General features: G+C 39.1%; 1 protein-coding gene across 2 annotated transcripts in view; it reads left to right on the top strand.

Moving 5' to 3' along the window:
- Nucleotides 1-24,699, top strand: part of MTMR2 (myotubularin related protein 2) — a 132,349-nt gene that overhangs the window by 15,509 nt on the left and 92,141 nt on the right. For both annotated transcript variants that reach the window (XM_039220322.1, XM_039220323.1), the window contains one exon: nt 23,847-23,952. In XM_039220322.1, coding sequence (XP_039076253.1) covers nt 23,847-23,952 — 106 coding nt within the window. The remainder of the gene's footprint in view (nt 1-23,846; nt 23,953-24,699) is intronic.

The raw sequence follows: 24,699 nt of genomic DNA on the forward strand, positions 1-24,699 counted from the left end.
ATCTTAATCAGATGAGGACATTTTACAGTATAGATCTAAGTGTAAAGTACTGTTATGGCCAAACGCTTTACTTCATTTTAATTTAATTAATGGATTCCTTCTTAAAAGGAGACCCTTATTTCTGATCTCATCCTGTGTCCCCTTCTGAAGAAGATACTCTTGCGTTTCCACAGTGCTATTTGTTGAACGCTTTCCGTCACTCCCAGTTATTTAGCACTAATAACTTTCTATAGGTCATGGTTGTGATCCTTATTGTAATCTTAGATGGTATTGTTCACTTATAAAGAATGAACAGAGACAGATGAGGTAGCTAAGATACCGAGAGGTTAGGAGATTTGCCTGAATTGTTATTAGCTAAGTGGTGAAATCAAGTCTCTGTGACCCTAAGGCTCAAGTTTTCAGCCACTAAGCACTTCCACATCTTGTTCTGTGCTTTGTGTTCTCATCTGTTTCAGTGGTGTCCTTTATATTCCTTCTTTGCTATACAGTACTATTATGAGATACTTTCATATTTGGCGTGTTCGTGAGACTGTAAGTCCCTTGAAGAAAATGAATCTATTTTCAACTCTGTCCCTAGTACATAATCCATTGCTGATGTTAGTAAATGTCTGTGGAAGAGATAGATGGGAGGGAATGAAAAGGGAGATTCAGAAAGTTCCTTCTCCCCAAATGGAGGGGAAGCATGGGAAGAGCAGGAGGGCACATGGCTAAGAGGCCTTTAGCTAGAGGTAGACATTCTTAGTTTCCGGCCTTCCAAGGAAGCTGAACAGTACTTTGAGGCATGGGAATATTCGGAGGTGGTAGGTGGACCCTGCTCTCTCTGGAGGCAGATTTCTCTGCCTTTGCAGTATTAACAGTGATGCTCGTGAGCTTAGTAGTATTGAGGCAAGAACTGCTTCTGTAGTTGGCACCCCAATTTATTTGTTTGAACATAATTTTCTTAATTTGCAACTTTTTAGCTTGATTAATTCTCAGGAATGATTATAGTTAAAAAAAAAATCTCCTACCTGAAACAAAAAATAGAAAATGGAGAGGACTTTATCTTATTTAATGATACTCTTTTTGAAAAGCACATAGAGCATAATTCCTGTCCCTTTACCAATAATTAGTTTGTATAACTGCTCACCTAAATGCTATACTTGAAGTAGCAGAACCTTTGAGACCAAAAGGGTGGAGCATTACTCTTCAGAATAGCGCAACAAAGGAAAAAGGCATTCTGTTATAATAACAGCAGACCAGTAAATGTGTGGGAATGACTAAGAGTCAGATGATGGGATTTCTGTTTTGATCTTGTGGTGGAAGGAAAACTGTGTCACTCTGGCTAAGATAGTGGCAGGGCTATTAAAAAAACAGTACAACTACTACTGCTCTCTGTTGTGCCTCCCTTACTCACTATGGACCTAAGTTCTGTCCTTCCATGCGTATGTGTGTTATTTTTGTGGAACTAGAAGTTAACATTTAAATAAGATTGACTTGACTCTTTTTAATTAGGAATAAAGAGAATAATATAGCTTAGGGTGGGATGAGGAGTGGGTTAAAGAGAGGGGGATTCTAAGGAGAGGGACTTCCCACTTACAGAGCCCATGGCCCTGCAAGTTTCGATAAATGCATTTGTTAATGTAAATTGTTTGCAAGCCCATATAAGCTTTACTCTTCCTAAGAGTTGGTAATGAATCAGAATTTAATACATTAGACTATAATCGTACATTTTTTTAAACTGTATTTGAGAGAGAGAGAAAGAGAATGTGCATATGTGCACATATGTGCTTGTAGTTGTGCAAGCGGGGGAGAGAGGCGGAGAGAGAGGGAGAGAGTATCCTAAGCAGCTCCACACTATCTGCCAGAGCCTAATGTGGGGCTCCAACTTGCAAACCGTGAGATCATGACCTGAGCCGAAATCGAGAGTCGGATGCTCAACCAACTGAGCCACCCATATACCCCTAAAGAGTTCTGATTTTTATTTGGGAAATTTTCTTGGATTAAGCATTTACTGAGTTTGTGCATTTTACCAAAGTAGAAAGCATACACTGGCTTGAAAACATTAGCAAAGAACCAGTAAGAAATAGCTATGAATTAAGGGTGAATGTGCTGAGGGGGGACATATATCCAGGAGGAATGCTGTTAATCTGAAAGTCTTTCAGGAAAGATGCCTTGTTTCTTAGAAAGCCCCATATGTATTTGTTTTTTGCTTTAAACTTAAATCATAAACATTTTAACAGTAATTTCATTTTCTACATTTTAGCACATTATCAGTTACAAGACATTTCCACCCCCTCCCTTATTTTTAGCAGTGGGATTTACCTGTAAAAGAATCCTACAATTGAGGGGTGCCTGGGTGGGTCAATTGGTTAGCTGTCCTACCCTTGATCTTTCTTCAGGTCTTGATCTTGGGGTTGTGAGTTCAAGCCCTGCACTGAGCCACACTGAGTGTGAAGCCTAGTTAAAAAAAATTTTTTTTAAGAAAGAATCTTACAATTCAGATAGCCTTTTCAGTTGTTTTTTATTTTTTAGTTTTTAATAACTACTCAGTGAGATGAAGAGCAAGTATTTTTATCTCTTCTCATAATGTGATATTGAGGCTCTGAAAGCCTAACTGACTTTCCATAATTTATGAGACCTGTTTTTCTTCTTGTAGTTTAAACTCACATGTCCTGGTTGGAGTGGGAGAGTAGCTTACCTAATGTGTTAGCATTTGCCAAAGCGTCCCTTGCTTTATATCGTTAAGATGCTTTTTAGTATGGTAACATAGTCGATTATAAAACACTTAACTATAGATATCCTTTTTTGGTTATGAAATAGTATGTGGCGGTTGTGATGAAAGCAGAAGGGATCTGTGTTTCCAACAATGATTTAATAATTGGAATGGGTTGCTACAAAAGAAATATAAATTTTTTTTTTTTCTGCAGAGGTTATTTTTGTTTGCTCGTCTTGTTTTAAATGAATTATATTAAAGTTTCCTCAGGAAGAGACTATTTGATTATGGATAATTTAGTTCCCTTGGGTTTTTTTTTTTTTTGTAATGTTTATTTATTTTTGAGAGAGAGAGAGAGCAAGCAAGGGAGAGGCGGAGAGAGAGGGAGACATAGAATCCAAGGCAGGTTCCAGGCTCTGAGCTGTCAGCACAGAGCCTGACACAGGGCTCAAACTCAACGAACAGCGAGATCATGACCTGAGCCAAAGTCAGATGCTTAACCGACTGAGCCACCCAGGTGCCCCAGTTTCTTGGTTGTTTATGGATCAGATTATTAGAGTCTCATTTGTATTGCTCCATCAGTCCTGTGTTTAACCTTATTCTGATAAACTAGAGTTCTCTGATGGCAGAGAGGTGTCCTATTCCAGCCTCCATTAGGTAAAAATAGTTTACATTGTTTTGGTGTTTCTGTTTGTCAAGTAATGTGCTAAATGCTTTGCATGCATTATTTCCTTTAATCTTTATAAGTAGGTGAACTATTCCTGGCAGTCAATGATTATTAACTAAGTGGAAGAGATATAAAATAAATAAGTAAAACAAAAATTATGTCAGATGATAATAAGCACTCTAAGAAAAATAAAGCAGGGAAGGGAGTAGAGAATGAGTGGGTGGGTTTAGAGTAGTTTGCAATTTTAAATAAAGTGGTTGGGAAGATCTTACTAAGAAGGCAACATTTGAGCAAAGAAGCTGAAGGGAAAAAAAAACAGGAAATATAGGAGAAGAAAGTTAGAGATAACTGAAGGAATAAAGGTCTTCAAGTAAGAAGTTGCCTGGTGTGTTTGAGGAACAGCAAGGAGTCAGTTATAGGGCAAGGGAATGAAAGGAAGAATGGTAGAAGATCAGGGAGGTAGGATGGGAACAGATTGTCAAAGGCCTTATAGGCTATTTTAGGGACTTGGGCTCTTATTCTGAGTGAGATGGGAAGGTAATGGAAGGTGTTTTGCAGAGGAATGACAATATCCAATGTTTCAAAAAGTACCACTATGGCTGCTGTTTTAAGAACATACTGGGGGGAGATCTGGCTGCATAGAGTGATCTGGCTGCAACATCTGTTACCCCACTGATTTCTGGGGTTGATTTGGCCTGTCTGGCTGCCTAGTCAGGTGTCCTCCTCCTCCTCCCTCACCAGTCCATGTGCATCTGTCCCAAAGCTATTTTCTTAGTTGAAGAGGATGCCTTTCCCTGATAGAGGAGGAGTGTTCTTCTTAGCAAGGGTGTACGAGTAGCTGCGCTCCCCCACTAGAACCCCTAAACAAGTTTTCAGGGTCCATTTGTAGGAGAACTTATGGCAGTCAAGTTTCCAAGACTCCAGATGACCCAAGATGAGGTGCTGCATGAGACAGTCTGCCTTTCTTAAAAACAAAAACAGAAACAGAAAACAGACTGGGATGCAGAAGCAAGGAGACTGATTTATTGGCGATTGGAATCATCCAGAGGAGGGAGATGCAGAAGTAAAAGTGATTGGATACGGATACTGGACATGTTTTGAAGGTGCAGTGAACAGAATTTCCTGACTGTTTGAACATGTAGTTTAATAGAAGCATCAAAGATGACTTCAGAGTTTTTGGCCCAAGAAAATATAGAAGGATAGGATTCCATTTACTAAGATGTTAGAGCTGGTTTCAGGAAGAAGGGTGAGAGCTTGGTTTGGGGCATCTTCTGTGTCCACCTGAAGATTGTGAATAACTAGGTTATTGGAATCTGGAATTCAAGAGAGAAATCTAGAATAGCACTAAAAATTTGGGTTCTTCAACTCATTGCTGTTAAAGCTGTGAGACTGGGTGAGATTATTAAGGAGGGGAGGTGTCATCAAGGACTGAGAGTTCAGGTGTACTTCAACATTAAGAGGTTAAGATGAGAAGAAAACATTATAGGATATCTGTGAGAAAGCATAGCTAATAGCTAGTAGGGTAGCCTTGAGTTTTGGAAGCTGAGTGTTGAAAGTATTTCAAGAAGGAAAGGTCAGTTATGTCAGCTGCTGCCGATAGATGAGTACTAAGTGTTGACAACTGAATTTAACAGAGTGGATGTTCTTGATGACGTTGACAAAAGCATTTTGTCTGGCCTGATGGAAGTGGGTTCAGAGAGAATGAGAGGTAAGGAATTGGAGGCAGTGGGTATAGACCTCGTCTTCGCGGAGTATTGTTAGAAAGAAGCTTAGAGGAATGAAGTGGTATCTGGAGAGGTTGGGAGAACCTCTGCATTCACACTGCAAAGCCTGACACGGGGCTCAAACTCACAAACAGATCATGACCTGAGTCAAAATCAAGGGTTGGATGCTTAACCCATTGAGCCACCCAGGTTCCCCAAATGCTTGGGGTGTTTAAACACAGACAGAAAGAAGAGTCTGAAAGTGGCAGTGAGGAACAGGGCCTGATTTGCAGGCCCAGTGGTGGGAGAGGGGTATAGCAGAGAAAATGAGGACTTATTTTTCCATTTGAAAGAGTTGTGGGGAGAGTAGTATCCTTGGGTAAACCAGGCTTTAGTTAGAGTAAAAGGTGAAGAGACCATTTAAGAGAGAGAGAGAGAGAAGAAGAAATTTTGCTGATGTTGACCTTGAAAATCCAAAGTACAGGAGTTAGAGGTGAATGGAAGATGAGATCAGAAGAGGGGATTATGGTCTGGCCGTTCTGACTTCTTGTGGGAACTGTCGAAAACAGAGATGAAGGATATAATGAAGTTAGTCCTTACAGTTTTTAAGATGGGGATGTGGTGAGACTGAGTGTTGAAAGTGGCGGGAAAGATAAGGTCCTGCATGGATCACCCACAATTTTGGGATTTCTTCTTCACTTTTGCCGATGGTGGGGGTAAGGCCAAGGGAGAGATGGAGGACAGTGTCACTCTTCCAGAGCATTTGGATTTCTGATGCCTTTTCTTAACTTCTGCAGATGGAGGCTGGGTGATGGGGGAGAGTGGGTGGTGTCAATTGGAACACAGGGAGCTGAGTTAATGACCAATTTATCATCTTTTTTACACATAAAGAAACTTAGACTCAGGGAGCTAGAGCATCCTGCCCAAGGCCACATGGCCACTGTAGAGGAGTGAAAGGAAATGAAGCAGTCTTACACAGCAAAATAGATGACAGGTCAAGGAGCGGTAACATTCTGTGCGATAATACCACATTGTCATTGGAGTCTTATCTTTATTTACTTTCAGATCCTGCAGTATCACTTGGCTTTATACTGAATTCTAAATTAAAAAAAAATTTTTTTGTTTAATGTTTTATTTATTTCAGAGAGAGAGAGACAGCGTGAGCAGGAGAGGGTCAGAGAGAGAGGGAGATAACAGAATCCGAAACGGCTCCAGGCTCTGAGCTAGCTGTCAGCATAGAGCCTGATGCGGGGCTCGAACCCACGAACCGTGAGATCATGACCTGAGCCGAAGTCAGACGCTCAACCAACTGAGCCACCCAGGCGCCCCTATACAGAATTCTAAATGAGGCATCTAATTAACACCTAGTCTTCTCATATAGAATGTGTTCCCTGTGTGTGTTGTCCAAAAACTTAAAACAATTATGGAAAACAGACATAATGGTACTGTTTTTGGGTAGTCTTACTCTTAACCCACTTCTAAATCCAATTCAGCTGTATCTTCTCCAGGGAGTATTCTTTGATTGTTCTTTTTTTTTTTTGAGTCCAAGATCTCATCTTGTCTTGCCTATTATTTTTTTAATGTTTATTTATTTTTGAGAAAGAGAGCATGAGAGTGAGAGCAGAAGGGGAGAGGCAGAGGGAGAGGGAAACGCAGAATCTGAGGCAGGCTCCAACCTGTCAGCACAGAGCCCCACACGGGGCTTGAACCCACAATCTGTGAGATCATGACCTGAGCTAAAGTCGGATGCTCGACTAACTGAGCCACCCAGGTGCCCTAGTTCTTTGATTGTTCTTAACTGACCTTCATCATTATACAGTGAGCTTATGTAGAAGAAATGTTGGTGTGTCTGCATGTGTATGCCTGTGTGTGTGCTTTATCTTCCCGGACAGATAATAAACACCCTGAAGATATTTCTTCTTTTGGTTCCATACTCCATATCAGAAGCAATGTGATTTAGTCAGGGGAGTCTGATTCTGTAGCTGGCTCTGTCACTAGTTTGATGTCATATTTCAGACCATTCACTTCATTTTTCTGGGCTGTACTTTATCTGTATAAAGTTTCACTGGAAAGATCTTAGGGTCTTTGAAAGTTACAATATCCTATAATTCATTGACCGGCATCAGAATAGTTGGTTAACTGATGTGTATAAGTATTTGAAAGAAAGAATTTGAAAAATACGGTGTAATTCTAGTTACTTACCATATAGCTTAACGTCATTGTAAGGTGTGGGCAGTCACCAGGCAGGATCAGAGTGAGAAATAGGGCTGAAGAGAGGGTGGGCCAGATGGTACCAGTAGCAAGTATTTGTGGATGCAGGACTGAGAAGCTAAAGATATGTTTGAAAATCTTTTGCACAGAGGCCATAACTGAAGCTGTGGGAGTCTGTATTTCTGAGAGATTGAGTACAGAGAACAGAGCCACGGTTAGAACTTTCAAGAGAATCTATATTTAGAGGGCAACTGGAAGAAAAGAGCAGAAAAGCAGAGTATAAAGAAGGGCAGTAAATTTTAATGGCAATGGAAGTGTAGGGAGAAAAGCATCCTAAGAAGGGGGCATTGATAATTGTATCAAATACTGTGGAGAGGTTAAGGAGGGTAAGAACTGAAAGGAATGAGGTGCCCTGCATTTGTTCCTGAGGGCATTAATGACATCCAGAGAGCAATATCAATTGAATAGTTGAAGGTAGAATTCAGTGTGTTATTAATGATTCTGACATAGATTCAGCAACTCACTATTAAGTTCCTGCTACATGTCCAGTGTTGTGTAGAGCCTCTGCATGCATGTACACACACAGACACACACACTTCCCAAAGGAGGGAAGACTGGCCTTAAACCTGAGAAGAGGCATGTCATCATCTTTTTTTGAATGTTTATTTTTGAGAAAGAGACAGAGGGGTGGGGGCAGAGGATCTGAAACGGGCTCTGCACTGACAGCAGCCATCCTGATGTGGGGCTCGAACTCACGAACCATGAGATCATGACCTGAGCCAAAGTAGGACGCTCAACTGACTGAGCCACCCAGGTGCCCTGAGACATGTCATCATCTAAGATAAGAAGAAAGAGTCAATTTGGATATAGATAAATTTACTGAGAGAGGGACGAGAAGTTAAGACAGTTCCTGCCTCATTATTTTAATTGTTTCATTTATACTAGATTATTGTTGCTAGAACATTGTATAGACTATGTTGACATAGTAATTGATTTAACATATTAATAAATCCATTGGACTTTACACTTATTTTCCTTTACTGCTCTGTAGTATTATATACTGTTAACTACTGACTTTAAAACATTCTTCATGGTTTTCACTAAACTTTTTTGTTTTTTCCATCTATTTTTTTCAATACTTCTCTCTCTAGTCTCTATTCTGTGAAAATAAATGTAGTTCCACATCTCTTTTGCTGTGTGTGCTGTTCTGAGGCTATGGGATTCAATTTCATGGTTTAGCTGTCTGTAGCTGTAACCTCTCCAGGGAGTGTCCAAACTGGAAAAGTTATGCATTTCCATTTGATGAACACATTCATGTCGATATTTTGTGAGAACCTTAGACTGAACAACATTAACATCTATTGCATGTTTCCACATACCTCATTCAAACTTTTTTCCCGTATTTCCTATTTTTGTCATTTTGTGGCCTATTCAGTTGTCTCTTAAGAGACCTAATTCATTAGTAACCTATTAGCTCAGTTCCTGTAGAATTTCCCCCCATGAAACTCCATAAGCCAGCAGAATATATAACACTTCTACTCAGAAATGTTTGATGGCTTCCCATTGCCTCTAGAATGGAATCTGAATTCTTGGTATCCAGGTTTCTTCACAGAACATAGTTCAGCCTTTCTTGTCTCCACCCCTGTCATGACCCACTAAGCCAGTCACATTTGCTTCCCCAAATAACCTATGCTGTTCTCTCTCTTTCTCTCTCTCTCTCTCTCTCTCTCTCTTTCTCTCTCTCTCCCTCCACCTCTCAGATGTTTTCACTCTTCCATTCTACCATTAAATCCTACTAACAGGCCAGTGTCCCTCAGAAATAACACCTCTTTCAAGTCTGCCTCAGCCTTTCCCAGTCACATTGAATCTTTTCTTCCTTTATTCTCCTGTGGTGTTTTTAAACTACCCTTATAGCATTCATCACAATCAGATCCCCAGATAGTTAAATAGGAGTTTGCCTTTCCCATGAGACTATCATTTGGGAGCACACCAAATGTCATATGTACTGTCGCAGTGCACTCATCTAACAGAGGAAGTAATAAATTGACACTGCCTGCCCGCTTGCCTGCCTGAATGAATTGAATGAATGGATGAATAAACAAATGCATGACCAGGTAAAATCTGAAATCCCTTGGCCTACTAGTGTATGAGGTGGTGCATGTTTTCCCTGTGGATGCCCTTGATGCCACCTTCATCTTAAAAATTTCAAGATGGAACTTGTCAGTTCCTCAAACTACCTCCTTTTCTTTTTTGCTACTTGGGCACACTGGTTGCTAAGTCAGCAAGACTTGGGATCGTATTTTGATCCCTTTCTCAGATGTTGAGTTATTTGCCAACTTCTATTGATTCTGTCTCCAGAGTGTCCCTTGTATCCACTCCTGTTTCATTTTAACTGCTAAGTTAGGCTTAGTTCCTCTGACTTGTGGAGGTCTCCAAATAGATTTTCCTGCCCTTATCGTCTATTCTTTGACCTGTTCTTAAAGTAATATTCCTAAAACACAGAAACTTTCAGTAGCTTCTCACTGCTTTCAGAACTAAATATCAAAATGTCTACTTATTTGTCATGACTTTCTACAGTCTAATCAAAACCTACCATTTCAGGCTTCTCTCTGATTATGTGTTACAAGTATCCTGTACTTCAGAGTGGTCGCTGTCTTACAGTAGCTTTAATATCCCCTCACTTCTTTTTTTTTTCCTCATGCTATTTCTTTGCTTAGTGAAATTGTTGAACCTCTTCTGTATTTTGGCTAACCTCCAACACAGTCACTTTTGTAAAGCCTTTATCAAGCCTATACATTAGAGTTGTATATGAGCTTTTCAATTTCCAGACCTCTAAGTGGTTTATTTTTCTCTTACTCATTTTTCATATTGTGTGTGTGTATACTTGAGCTGAGTATATTGGAGTGAAAACTCAGCAGAGGCAGAAACCCTGTGTTATTTATTTCTGTATCTCTAGGAGTTCCTAGAACAGTACTAACTGGCATATAGTGGGTAGTCAAGAGTATTGATTACATTAAACTGAGATCGGGGATAACCAGAACCATATGCTAGTGAAGGGAGATGAGAATTTATAGTAGCAGAACTGAGAAAAGACTTTTTTTTTTTTTTTTTTTTTTTTACAGTTGGGTCATTAGTAATTGCAGAAAGAGCCATTTTATGGGATTCATTAGAGGCAGAAGCCAGATTGCTAGGGATTAAAGGGTGAGTGGGTACTGAGAAAATGGAGCCAGTGAGGATAGACACTTTGTTATAATGTGGAAGGTGGCTAACCTCTTAAGAAATGGAATGTGATCTGCAGATTTGGAAAGAGACTTGTGAAGGAAAACCACATGTGGTGTTTGAAGGAAAAATGAGTGTGCTGTCAAAAACACGAGTGCCAAAATTAGTCCAAATCATACGTTTTCATTTTTCACCTTGGCGGAAGAGTACTCCAAATGAGTCAGTCCTCTGAAGCTAATACCAGGTTGCAGTGTATGGAGGGCACAAGGTTAGAGTAAATGAGCACACGTAGCATAAGAAGCCTTGGAAACATAACCATGTTGGGCACTGGCAAGGGTGATGTTCCTGAGTCAGTTGAGTTTATATTCCTCTGTTCCAGTTTAATGTGATGAACTTACTTAGAGAGAAGAGTTACTGAGCGAGTCATATATATAGTTTTTAAGGGGTCTGTTCCCTTAATTATTATACATATATGTTTTTAAATCTAATGTATTTAAAAAAGAAACATTACTTAGCTAAATTAGAATATAGTTTCTGATAAAATCACTTACGATGAAAATACTGAACATATTTAAAGAAATTATGGCTTAAATATCTTGGTAGGCTGCCATTTTGTTCACCTGTAGGCAGGGGTGTTGAATTTACACAGCGATAACCCAGTGCTCCTGGAATAAGTGTGGCTGTTGGATTTAGTTTTAGTTTCCCTTTGATTTTATTATACACAAATATTCTCCTAAAAACTATACTGTCAGAAATACAATATTGGAATATTTCTATTTAGTCTGAGTTTAAGACTAAGGTATGATTATAGAATTAGAAAGCATAAATAGATTATAAGGGATCATTAGGCCAGAGTTTTTAATCTTCAAATCCCTGACATTGTAAGCAAATCAGAGGAAAGCTTTCACGAGACTCTCAAAGACATCTAGGACCACCAAAAGGCACCACTAAAATAGTCTCATTCTTACTTTTCACAGATAATAAACTGGTAATGGGGAATAAGTCATTTGTCCAGGGATACTGCTGTTATCTAGATAGCACTAAAATACTGGTTTTTCGGTTCCCAACTACTTTTTTAACCATCCCAGTGGAAATAACACATAGTCCAAAACCAACTCCCAGCTGTTGAAGATTATTTGTTACTTACTTAAGACATAATCTCTTTAAAGAAATGTTTGCCCCAGTGTGCTAAGAAGTTTTTAAATGTAAATGAGACACTATATATGGTTTATAAAATAATATATACACATTCGCTCCAGAAGGAAAATGACACTATTTGTCTTCCTCTGCCCTTGTTCTGTCCCTCCCTCTCCCCCCACTCCCTTTATCAAGTATCTTTTTCATTTTGTCTTGGATAGTCTAATCATGGCTCCTGATGACTCATCCAATCTTTGATCATTCTCATTCATTTTTTCACTCATTAATTAATTCCAGAAATATTTCCTGAGTGCCTGCAGTATGCCAGGCACCATACTAGGTCCTAGAAATAGAATGGTGAGCAAAATTCACATGGCACCTTCCTTCCTTGAAGTATGTGTTCTTAGGGGACGTAGATGTTAATCAAACATTTGTAAAGAAATGTAAGAACAGGATTTTGTAGTTAGGAAGAACTAAAAACATGAAGTCTGTGAGAGCAACAACTACGAAGGTATCCGGTCTGAGGCATCTGTTCAGATTTCCCTGAGGAGGTGGTGCTGAGAACTTCAGTCAGGAAGGAGTTTGACATACCCATGCTCCCTGCAGAGGGGCCAGCATATTTAAGGATCTCAAAGAAGGCCAGTGTGATTGGGCTGAGGAGAGCAAGGGGAGAGAGAGATGCATGTGAGGAAGCTGGAGGAGGAGGTGGGGAGCAGATCATATAATGACTTGAGGCTATTTGAGGTAAGAGGAAGGGGGAAGCCATTGGAGGATTTCAAGCAGGGGAATGGCAGGGCTGGTTTGGGCTTTCTGGCTATCATGAATAACGCTGTTATGAACATTCATGTACATTTATGTGTATTCATGTGTTCTTCTGAGTGTATCTATGTTTTTATTTCTCTTGGGAATATATTTAGGAGCGGAATTGCTGGGTCATTTGGAAATTCTATGCCACCTTTTTTAAAGGACCGCCAGACTTTTCCAAAGTGGCTCTTATCATTTTACAGCCCTCCCAGCAGTGTAGGAGGGTTCCAGCTTCTCCATATCGTTGCTAACATCTGTTATTGCCTGTCTGTTTGATTACAGCCACCCTAGCTGGTGTGGAGTGGCATCTTATTGTGAGCCCCTGGCTTTTTCTTAGCAGCTTTTAAGTCTGGAATTTAGGATTCTCAGTGATCTGGCACCAGGTTATCTTTTTGCCCTTTTATCCAGTTAGTCTGAATAACTACTCAAAGTCTGCCCTATACGTTCCCAAACTCTTTTTAAAATTTCTTTTCATATGTGCATCTGCTTGTGATTTGCAAAGCCCTGATCTGTGCCTTACAATCTTTAAAGGCTCAGTTTTCTGTCATCTTCATTTTTATCACATTGAGCCATATGTAATTGTTGATATTTGACCATTTTACCTGTAGAAGTAGCAATTTCAAATGGTTCATTTTAATGTATTCCTTGCTTTCCTCTAGTCCTCAGATTATTCCCATTTCCCCTGAATTTTTTCTCCCAGCCCTTGTTTCTACCTCTCATGGTATTGATGTGCTGATGTGTCTCTTATAGGGCTGACATCTCAAGGGCAGAGGCTATTCTATAACCCTGTGTTTTGTACATATTAAGGGTTTGGTAATTGTTCACTTTCTTTTTTTTTTTTTTTAATTTTTAATGTTTCTTTTTATTTCTGAGAGAGATTGACAGTGTGAGCAGGGGAGGGTCAGAGAGAGGGAGACACAGAATCTGAAACAGGCTCCAGGCTCTGAGCTAGCTGTCAGCACAGAGCCCGATGTGGGGCTCGAACCCATGAACCAGGAGATCATGACCTGAGCCGAAGTCGGGCGCTTAACCGACTGAGCCATCCATGCGCCCCAATTGTTCACTTTCTGTAAGAGGAGTATGTGCACTATATAATGAATCAGTATACACATAGTACATCAGTATAAACATAACTATAACTGAGTACACGTGCAAACATGTTGGAATGCCTGGACTTGCTGGAAGGAACCAGTAAGAATCACTTCAGGACTGGTTTCCTGTGGAAGATGAACCATTAACAGAAGTTTTGGGTAGTTAAAAGCCACAGTTGGTTAGAAGAGAAGGCATTTGGAGAGTAGAGTAACAGGTATTCAAAGCAGAAAGTGGGAAGAGTCTGACTACATGAGAATCAGCTTTGGGTGGCTGGAGCGAATGGAAGCTCAAGCTAGAACTAGTTATGGCAGATTGCTCTGACACTCTGAAGGCTGTGATGCTGAGATTTGATTCAATGTGGAGGCAGCTGGGGGCCACTATAAGCACCTTTGTCATAATAAATGCAAGTGCTAAGGAAGTGTTGGAGAGATGCTTAAGGAAAATTCTTCTTATAGGTTTGAATATAATAGAGAAAGATGAGACTAACATCCCTGAGTGATTGTAGGCACTAACTGCTTCTGGCTTTTTCACCAAGTTTTATTGGCTAGAATGAGACATGCAAATGGGAAAAAGGGGCGCCTGGGTGGCTCAGTCAGTTAAGCGTCTGACTCTCGGTTTCAGCTCAGGTCATGACCTCACAGTTCTTGTGTTCAAGCCCCGTGTCAGACTCCATCCACACTGGCAGCACAGAGCTTGCTTGAGATTCTCTCTCTCTCTGCCCCTCCCCTGCTCATGCTGTCTCTGTCGCTCTCAAAATAAGTAAACTTTAAAAAAATAATTAAAAAAAAGAAAATGGGAAATAAAAATTATATTCAGTATGAAAGGAAGGGAGGAAGAATGGAAAATACAAACTGTTTCTTCTTGGAAATGAGTTTGTGCATTTGGAATAGCTGTTAAGTTGAGGTAAACAGTTTTGGGAAATGTAGTTCTCTGGAAAATAAAAATAGGCCAGATGAATGAATATTCAGCTTCTACTCATGGTTTTCTCAGAGAAGTGTTTTGGATCTGCACTGGCTCTGTCACTTGTTAGCTGTGTGACCTTGGGCAAGTTACTCAGCATCTCTTTCTAGAGCTCATAAAGCTGTTTTTAAGAAACTGAGAGAAGAGCTCAGGGTCACATATTTCCTATTTGATGATGTCAGAATGATAACGTAGGCCACCTGTATTTCCATCTAGTGATATTTCCATCTTACACCACTGCTTTTAACACAGGTGCTTGTCAACAACATGGTAGCTGAGTTCAAATAAATACTGGGTTCCTAAGATTACTAGTAGTTTTTTCTTTTTTAAAAAGATTCTAAAGCTACAGTATTTGTAATTTTTTAAAAAAGTTTTCAAGTATACACACAAGAGAGAGTTGTACAATAAGCCTCTGATTACCCATCACCCACATTGAAGAGTCAACCAAGAATTAGTCATATTTTCTCTATCCATTTCTTGTTTTTTTCTAAACTATTTTGAAGCAAATCATGTCTTTTCATTCCTACATAGTTCAGGGTACACCTTTAAAAGACATAAGCATTTTTTCACATAATCTCGTATTCCCACCTGATAATATTAGGAACGGTTCTTTTTTTCCTGTAATGTTCCTCCACACCACATTCTGCTAGTTGTCTAAAAACTACCAATTTGTCATACAGATACAAAAGCCAGCCATTACAAACAGTTATAACTCTTAAGCCTCTTAATTTAAAACAGTTTTCCTCAATTTAATTTTGCTGTCCTTGTCCATTTGCAGAGTTTTTCTATAGACCGCCTCTCATTCTGGATTGGTTCTCTGTGGTTTATTTACATGTTCTTTTGTACCTGTGCTATCCAGCGCATTCGCCATTAGCTACCTATGGCTGTTGAGCACTTGAAATATGGCTAGTAGAATTAAGATGTACTGTGAGTATAAAATCTACATCAGATAGTATGAAATAAAGCATGTAAAGTATCTCATTAATAAGTTTTTAAATTGACTACATGTTGAATGGTAAAGGTTATCATTGATGACATAATTAGGTCTCTTCTTCCATTGGGACTCTTCCTGTCCCTTTCGATACTTTTTAGAACTTCAGAGCTTAATTTGTATAGAAAGAAAATACTTGTTTTGGTGTGTTTTGTTTTAGAGAGAGAGAAAGAGTGCACAGAAGCACACTTGTGTGTGTGGTGGGGAGAGAATCCTAAGCAGGCTCCTCGCCCAGTGCATAGCCCAACCTCTGCTCCATTTCATGACCAACCATGACATCATGACCTGAGCTGAAATCAAGTTGGACACTTAATTGACTGAGCCACCTGGGTGCCCCAGAAAAAAAGTACTGTTAAAGAAACCTTTCACTTCAAAATCCAAGAGAAACTCCTTTGATGACTTTCATCTTCTGTGACTATCAGTTCAGGCTTGCTTCCAAAATTCAATATAAGCCAGGGTAGCTCAAACCACAGTAGCTTATTTCTCTTAGTTCTGATGGTGGGGAAGTCCAAGATCAAGTTGCTGGATGATATAGTTCCTGATGAGAGCCTTTTATGACTGGCTTGCAGGTGGCTGTCTTCTTGCTATGTCCTTGCATGGCCTTTCCTTCTTTCCTCAGTGCATTCATAGTTTGCGGGTGGGGTGGGGGAGGGGAAAGATGGGAGGAGTAAGGGAGGCAAGCCTTCTCTCTTTCTCTTCTTCTTATAAGGCCACCAATCTTAATGGAATAGGACCTCACCATTATGACCTCATTTAACCTTAATTACCTCCTAAAGCTCTATCTCCAGTTACAGTCACACTAGGGTTAGAACTTCAACATAAGAATTTAGGGTGGGGGCACAATTCTGTCCATAGTGATGACAGACTTCATTTTTAAATGGCATTTATGGTGCCAGCACAGTGCTTCTATAGCAATAGTAATATTCATTTTTATAATACTTCTAACATAATACTGTCCAAGAGACATAATTTCTTATTTTGTAAATACCAGGTCTTTAATTGTAGTTCCTGCTGTTTTACCCCTTTAGCAAATCCTTGGTTACAGTCACTGGGGGGATTTATATTCTTACTTGTAATATATCACAGCTGGAATAATATTAATGAGAGATGGCCCAGCAGCTTTGCCATTATGATTATTATTTATTCAGCTAATCTGACTTGGGGAATAATACATGTTACATATACAGTAATATTTCTTTGTCATAAATGATAATAACCAACACTTACATGTGCCAGATATTCTTTTTCAGACACTTTACATGTTTTATTGAGAGCTAGGAAGAAGGGAAATGATCTGTGGTAAAGAAAGAATCTTGGAATAGTATACAGTAACTGAAGTGTCTGAGAGGAGCTCGTAGATGAGTAAATGCAATAAAGTATACAGGTATTATGATCAAAATACAGTGTATAGTAAAGGAAGATGAATAGGGGCAAAGTGGGCATGGAAGTGTGTGAAGGCCATTGCAGGTAATATCAGCAGGATTAGCAAAAGACAGGCATGAAATGGCTGGAAAATCTAGGGAATCTGCAAGCCATCCCAGTGGCTTCAGATGAGTAAAAGCTACAGCTAGTTATGTAGACCAAGGGCCAGATCACGGAAGACTTCAAATGTTATGCTAAGGAGTTTGGGCTCAATTTGGGAGGGATTGAAGAGTCACTGAAAATTTAAGTCAGGGAATGATGTGATCAGATCTCCGTTTTTGAAAGATTACTTTGGTGTTCGTTTGGGAAGATATATTGGGTGTGTAGGAGAAAGGAGACTGGTGATTTGCTATAGTCCAGGTAAGAGATGTTGAATTCAAATGAGAAAAGTTAGCATGGAGAAACAGAAGCATTTGAGATGATAAGGAGGTAGGCTTTATAGGACTTTGGATTGATTGGATGTGATGGGTTGCTGAGCTCTGCTTTGGGCCTAGCTCGTGTCCTCAGGGACCCCAGTTTGAAGATTTCTTCTATTAGTAGCCAAGGTTTAGCACAGGAGAAGATAGATCATTATACTGATCCAAATTTAGGGATTACCAGAGCAGTGGCAGCCAATGGATAGGATATAAGAAGGCTGAACATTTGCCACAGAGATTAGAAAATATTACTATATGTTTTAGGTTGGATAGGGAGGGAAGTGAGAGGCAAAAGGAGAGCAAAGAAGCATGAATGACAATGACAAATGGAGGGGTTGAGGGATGAGTTGTCCCCATGGTGTTGAAGATTAGATGAAGGGAAAGTTAAGAAAGTGAGATTTTTGGAAAGGATACTGTCTGTCTGTGGACAGAGATTGGGTTCCTTGAGTTTAAGATTACAGACACTGCATAGTTCCTAGAAATGATGAAGTCCAGGGTGTGACTAGAGAGGTGCATAGCTAAAATGGGGATGTGGATGAGGGACATAGGAACTGAGGAATTCGAGATAGGTTGTTGCTGGTTTATCCTTGTGGGCCTTAAAATGCCCACGATGATGGCTTTGGAGCAGAGAGAAGCTTTGAAGAAGAGAAAGTAAGGCACCTGAAAAAGCTTTTAGTGAGCGAGGAGGAGTAATGAAAAGATAGGTGGATCACAGGAATAGGGAAGCTGTGTACCCAAATGCCAGCAACCTCAGAAGAAGCCTTTCACATAGGAAGATGGAGAGGTAACACTAGTGTAGAAACATGAGAGTGGAGCTGGGGAAGTGCTGTTTTCACCTTCGGGTTTTGTTAGATGTGGGAGAAGAGTGTCTAGAAAAGGCTGCAGGGCAGTTGGTTCTCCGAAAGAGGTGTCAGCTGGGACACAAAAATGGAGAGAGAAATCTATTGAGGATGTGAGGCAATCCAGTCACTCTGGGATAAAACATCTAGTACAAAGTTAGGAAGCGTTAGTAGCTGAAAGAAGACCTGAACCAGGACAATGGACGGAGGAAGCACATACACCAGAAGACCCGGCATTTTGGAAGAGAGGTTCAGGCAGACGGGAGCGGCAGGAATGTTCAGGCAGACTGCAGTGAAGTTTGCGGGCCTAGGAAAACTGAGGACCGAAGTGGTGGTGGTTACTTGATGAGGTTAGCAGACAGCAGTCTTTGCTCCGAGTTCAGATGCCTTGCCAGTTACAAGATTCTTATCCTTTAGCAGCTTATAACTTAAAAAAAGAGATGGCCACATAACCAAAGAACTCTAGTCTAATGTGGAAAGTGTTAGGTGTGATTATAGAGTAGAGGCAGAAGTCTGTGAAAGTGTAGAGGAATGGGACTTCAGTTCCAGCTGGAACACCACGGGAGGACTTCTTGGAAAGCTTGCTTTTTAACTGGGTCTTGAAGAGTAGGTAGGATGTTAATAAACAGATGGGGATAAAGAGATGTTCTATTTTGTAATAGCATGAGCAAAGATGTGAATTCAGGGAAATAAAGAGCTTATTTGCGGAATGGCTCATAAAAGATACACATAGAAAGTCTGACCTCAAGATAAGTAAAGGAGCAGTGGAAAAGAGCTGAGGACCTTAGATTGTATTATACCAGTGGCCCTTGGCCATCAGAAGCATACATAGAGCCCATCTGACAGAGGAAAAACTAACTGGAAATAGAGCTCTGCATTCTAGGGTATTTGCGGCCGCCTTCAGTCTAAGTAGCCATAAAGTGCAGCACTTCCTGTTTATACCAAGAGAACTTTCAATGGTTCTTTTGTGTGTGTGTGTGTGTGTGTGTGTGTGTGTGTGTTTGTGTGTGTGTGTGTGTGTGTGTGTGTGTGTGTCTGCCATAAACACAAGAACAGCACTAGGATATATACCCTGTCTGGTCTCCTCTAGCCTCTCATTGCTTGCCTGGGGATTAAAACTTTTGTAAACTGGTTATATTGAAATACACAGCAGTGCTTATTCACATATAACATTGTGGATCATAATATCTTCTCTGAAAGGAGAAGTTAATAATTAAAAGCTATTTGCCACACTTTTGCTTGAAGGACTGATTCTTTGAATCTGAGACTATAAGTTATTAGTTGCAGAACTTAATTTTGTTTGTTATTTTATTTCCCTTAGATTTATTTGCTTCTTACTTTGGCTTTAAAGAACCATTTGCTTTCTTAGTGGGACATGCTATTGTATTTTCTCTGTCAGAATTACTTTTTCCAAGTAATATACTACCCATAGTTCCAGATTGTTTTATCTGTTCTCTCAGAAGATCAAGTTGCAGAAAAAGCAGTATACATATGAACTTGACCAAAACAGACTTTATGAAGTGTTGATTGCTAGATCATTTAGAATTGTGTTTGGTTGTACAGAATATAAAACTCCATTGCAGTGATTTAAAAAATTGAACTTCATATTTTTATGTAACAAAAATTACACAGGTAGGGAGTTGGTGTGGATTCTGCTGCTCAGTGATGCTATGAGGATTTTCTGTTCTTCCTGTTGTTTGGCTCCCAGTTGTCAGCAGGCCAGCATGTTGGTCCTGTTAACAAGATGGCTATGGTATTTCCAGGCTTTGCATTCTTGCTCCAGGCAAGACAAAATGGAAAAAGTTAAGGGCTACCCTGCTGTTTCTGCTCTACTTTATTAAGAAAATAAAAAGTTTCCATCCATTAGCATAGTTCCTCTTAAATCTCACTGACCAAAATTGTGTCCCATGGTTCTCCTAGCCAGGAGAGAGCCAAAAGGAAGCTTGTCACATTGGGCTGGGCTGGGCACACACCGCCCTCATCAAAGTCAGAAAAAACAGAGGTTCGTATGTATATGGAGTTAGGCAGCAAATTATCTCTCTCAAAATACTGTGCCTAAAGTTTATTTTACCTATTACTTTAATGCAGATGGTATTTAATTAATCAGAAGATGGTTACAGCAACAACAAAAAAAAAAAAAGAGGAGGAAAGGAAGAAAACATTCTCAGTCTGTCAATTTCTCATTCCTTACATTATAAAAAACTAGATAATAGAATTTCTTATGACTGCTCCTTTGTGTAATATTATAGGTTCTTGGGTGTAAATAAATAACCACAATCATACCTTGAAATAGTTAATAAAATAAATATATGTATGCATTTGAAAAAAAATATTAAGTGTTCCCACTGGAATACTGTTTTTAATACATTTGAATGAATTTCTTTTGGGAGAGATGATTTTCACATTGTATAAATATACAAAAGTGTTTTGCAGATGGCAAGGTCTTATAAATGGAGAACTGGAAAAGCTCTACCAGAAAACTGTTAAAACTAATAAACAGATTCAGGAAAGTTGTAGGATAGAAAATCAGCATGCAGGAGTCCGTTATGTTTCTATATACTAACAATAAACTCTTCAAAAGAGAAATTAAGAAAACAATTCCATTGTAATAGCATCCAAAAGAGTAAAATATTTAGGAATAAATTCAACCAAGGAGGTTAAAGACTTGTACAAAGAAAACTATAAAGCTGTGCTGGAAGCAGTTGAAGACACACATCAACAGATATCCTGTGTAAATGGATTAGAAGAATTAATCTTAAAATATTCATGCTAACCAAAGTGATCTACAGATTCAGTGCATTCTCTATAAAAATTCCAGTAGCATTTTTGATAGCCTTAAATCAGTGTGTAACCACAACACCCCAAACAGCTAAAGCTGTCTTCAGCATGAAGAACAAAGCTGGAGCCATCATACTTCCTATCTTCAAACTGTTCTACAAAGCTATAGTCATCAAAACAGTATGGTACTGGCATTAAAAAAATAGATACATTGACCAGTAGAGCTGGATAGAGAGCCCATAAATAAAACCACACACATATAGTCAACTTATTTTTGAAAAGGGTGCCAAAAATGTATAGCCGTTTTGTTGGAAATGGATATCCACGTACAAAAGAAAGAAATTGGACCCTGATATTGCACAATACATACAAATCAACCCAAAATGGATTAAACATTTAAACATAAGGCCTGAATCTGTAAAACTCCAAGAGGAAAACAGGGGAAAACCTCCTTGGCATTGCTCTTCAAAATGGTTTCTTGGATTTAACACCAAGAAACAAATGCAAAAATAAACTAGCAGGATTGTATCAAATTAAAAAGTTTCTGTACAGTAAAGGAAACAACAAAATGAAAAAGTGATGTACAGAATGTAAGAAAAATATTTTCAATCCATATAGTTATCTGTTAAGGGGAAAATGGGGAGATATTGATCAAAAGGGACAAAGTTTTAGATATAGAGTGAATAGTTCCAGGGACTTAATGTGCAGCATGGTGACCATTGTGAGTAGTACTGTATTGTATACTTGAAAATGCCTAAAGAATAGATCTCGGATTCTCTACACACACAAAAAAGATAACCGTGTGAAGTGATGAATGTTGAAATTAGCTTGATTGTGTACTCATCTCACAGTGTATGCCTATATCACACCATCATGTTGTACACCTTAAGGTGTTGTATCTTCAGTATTTATTTCACAGTCACACCTCAGTAAGGCTTAAAAAACTAACAAAAAAATGGAGTGACAATTTCTTTTGGAGGATATGATTTTCCTATCGTATAAATAATGTAGTTATTGTTACAGGCAGGTTTATGGTAGCCAAATTTTAAAACAAAAAAATTTTAAGTTTATTTGAGAGACAGAATGTGTGTGTGTGTGCGCGCGCATGTGTGTGCGTGCGTGCGCCCATGCAAGCAGGGGAGGGGCAGAGAGAGAGCGGGAGAAAGAGTCTTAAGTGGCTCCACACTGAGCACAGAGCCTGATGTGGGTGGGGCTTGACCTCAGGAACTGTGAGATCATGACCTGAACTGAATTCAAGAGTCAGATGCTTAATGGACCGAGCCACCCAGGTGCCCCAACTGTGTTTTTTAAGTATCACAATCTTAAGATAGATTCTTCTATCAAAATCTAATGAAAAAATTTTGACTTCTGGTGTGAGAAAGACTTTTAGTATGTTGGGAGTGAGCTTGAGAAAAATATGTTTTTTAATTAGAACTTTAAACTTCAATTCAAAGTGCCTGAGATTTTCCCACCATTGGTTTTTCTTACACTGAATAATTTTAACTTTCTTTTACTGATAAAAGGAAGTGATGTAAATCGTTAAGTTTGTGGCATTTGGTATGGTATATGGTCACTGTGTTTTGGAATTTAACAAACATAATACATTTTAATAGTACACATAGGCACTGGAGTAGATTTGTGGAAAAAGAAGACCCAATTCTCCCTTTTGAGGTGGTTAAAATTTAGTTGGTGGGAAAAAATGTATATACCTTAGATCAGCATAAAATTAGAGTACAAAAGTAGAGTGTGATTACATAAAGTAATGGAAGAAGAAGATATTTAAGATAGGCTTGTTTAAAGTATAGAATTTGATATAGTGGGAAGGTATAAGGTGCAGACAAGCTCATCTTTTTTCTTTAGCTTCTGTTCTGCTTATCCAGCCCTGTTGAACTCTTTGTAGTTTCTCACTGTGTTCTGTGTTCTTTGATTATTCTGCACCTTTGCAGTGCTTTTTGTTTTTGTATGTTTTTGGAATTCCCTTACTTGTTTATCAGCTTGGCAATTTCCTATCTGTCAATAACATCTCTCTGACATCTCCCCTGATCTTCCTGAGTAAAGTTAGGTTCCTCCTTTTCCTTTCTCCCATAGTGCACTTTCCCTGTTTCTGTCTCTGTCTCTCTCTGTTTTTGTAATGTGTTAACCTTGAAGGTAAAACTATGTTTTATTTCCAGCAAAATGGGTTTATTCAGGAATAACAGAATTGCAGTTTGAGACATGCAGGTTATGGCAAAACCTTAGGCAAGTCCAGAGAACAAAGGAGAGGAATGCTCTTTTATATGGAAAAGGGGCTTTAGGAGGGGCTTTTATAAACACAGAGTCTACTGGAGTAAACTGGGTATTTGAAGTGTAGTGGCTTTAATTGGCCTAGTTGTGACAGTCACCCATTGACTGGGCTGTTACCAGGCAAGAAGACAATCTTCCTCCTACTGGGATAGTCAAGTATAGGCTTCTTCCTATTGGGAAGGCGGGGGACTGCATATTCAGTTTCACAGTGGCCAGTGTCATTATCACAGGTCACCATTTATTTATTTGTCTGTCTTTGCCACAGCTTGTGAGCTTCATGAACATAAGGATTATATCATATTTATCTCCAAATCATAGTGCCTGGTGTATGGTTTCACACATTGGATCATTCAGTGAGTGTTCACTGGATAAATGAAAAGAAATAATTACCCCAGAGTTTATTCAGGAGTAGCAGGGAGGTCTGTCTGGAGGTGGTGTGGTAAGAATACTTAACCCTACAGGTTTAGAGAGTTTGTAATTTATCAGTATTTGGAGATAAGATTGAATAGGCAATGTAGGACTGATTGTCACTGGAAGTTTTAATATATAATGGAGTAATAATTAGTAAAATTTCTAAAATTGTTTTTTAAAGCCCCCAGTTTTCAAACCTACTTTGCTTTTGTATTTTGTAGTGCTTCCACTTCTCATTCAGAGAATTCAGTGCATACGAAATCAGCTTCTGTTGTATCATCGGATTCCATTTCAACTTCTGCAGAAAACTTTTCTCCTGATTTAAGGGTATGTGTTCTGTTTTTATGTTTTGATGTATCTTTTGGTAGCTGTTTGTGGCCAACACCATGAGTATAACCTTGCACCCAGTATGCAGGAGACCTTGATGGAGCAGCCTTCCTAGACATCAGTCTTTCTAAAATATCCCAGAACAGACCAGCAGATTTGGAAGTCTTCTTTATTTGCAAATCAAAAATGTGTAATTTATTTCTAAATTTGATATCTTTTCAGTTCTTTGGCAAAAGATAATTAATGGAAGACTTTCATGATTACTCCAGTACTGATGGCCAGTAATAACTAACGTTTATTGAGTACTTACTATATGCCAAGTATCCTTCCAAGTAATGAAATGTCTCTTGCTATACTTCTACCAATTCTGTGAGGTAGAGACTCTTTTCATTATCATTCTGCAGGTAATAATAGCTCATAGAGATAAATAACATGTCCAAAGTCTCATTGCTAATAAAATTTGTGGCTAATATTCTAGCTCCTGTAGTCCAGTTCTGGAGCTAAGTCACTTAAATATTGTGCTGTAGTTGCTACACATCTCATTATAGTTTAAATATTCTTCTGTTTCTTCAAGGTCTTGTTGCTATGAAATTAATCACATCAGTGATATCCTGTAGCACTTTGTACATGTTTTGATTCATCTGCTTTTCTACAACTGCCTGTCTATGAATGATGGAGCAAATGAATTTCCTGTGCAGTGCTGACCCTTAATTCTTAGAATCTTTTTATTCTGATCAAGTGGCTGCT

This window comes from Hyaena hyaena, unplaced genomic scaffold (assembly GCF_003009895.1).
Source record: "Hyaena hyaena isolate Hyena2069 unplaced genomic scaffold, ASM300989v1 scaffold_882, whole genome shotgun sequence".
NCBI lineage: Eukaryota > Metazoa > Chordata > Mammalia > Carnivora > Hyaenidae > Hyaena > Hyaena hyaena.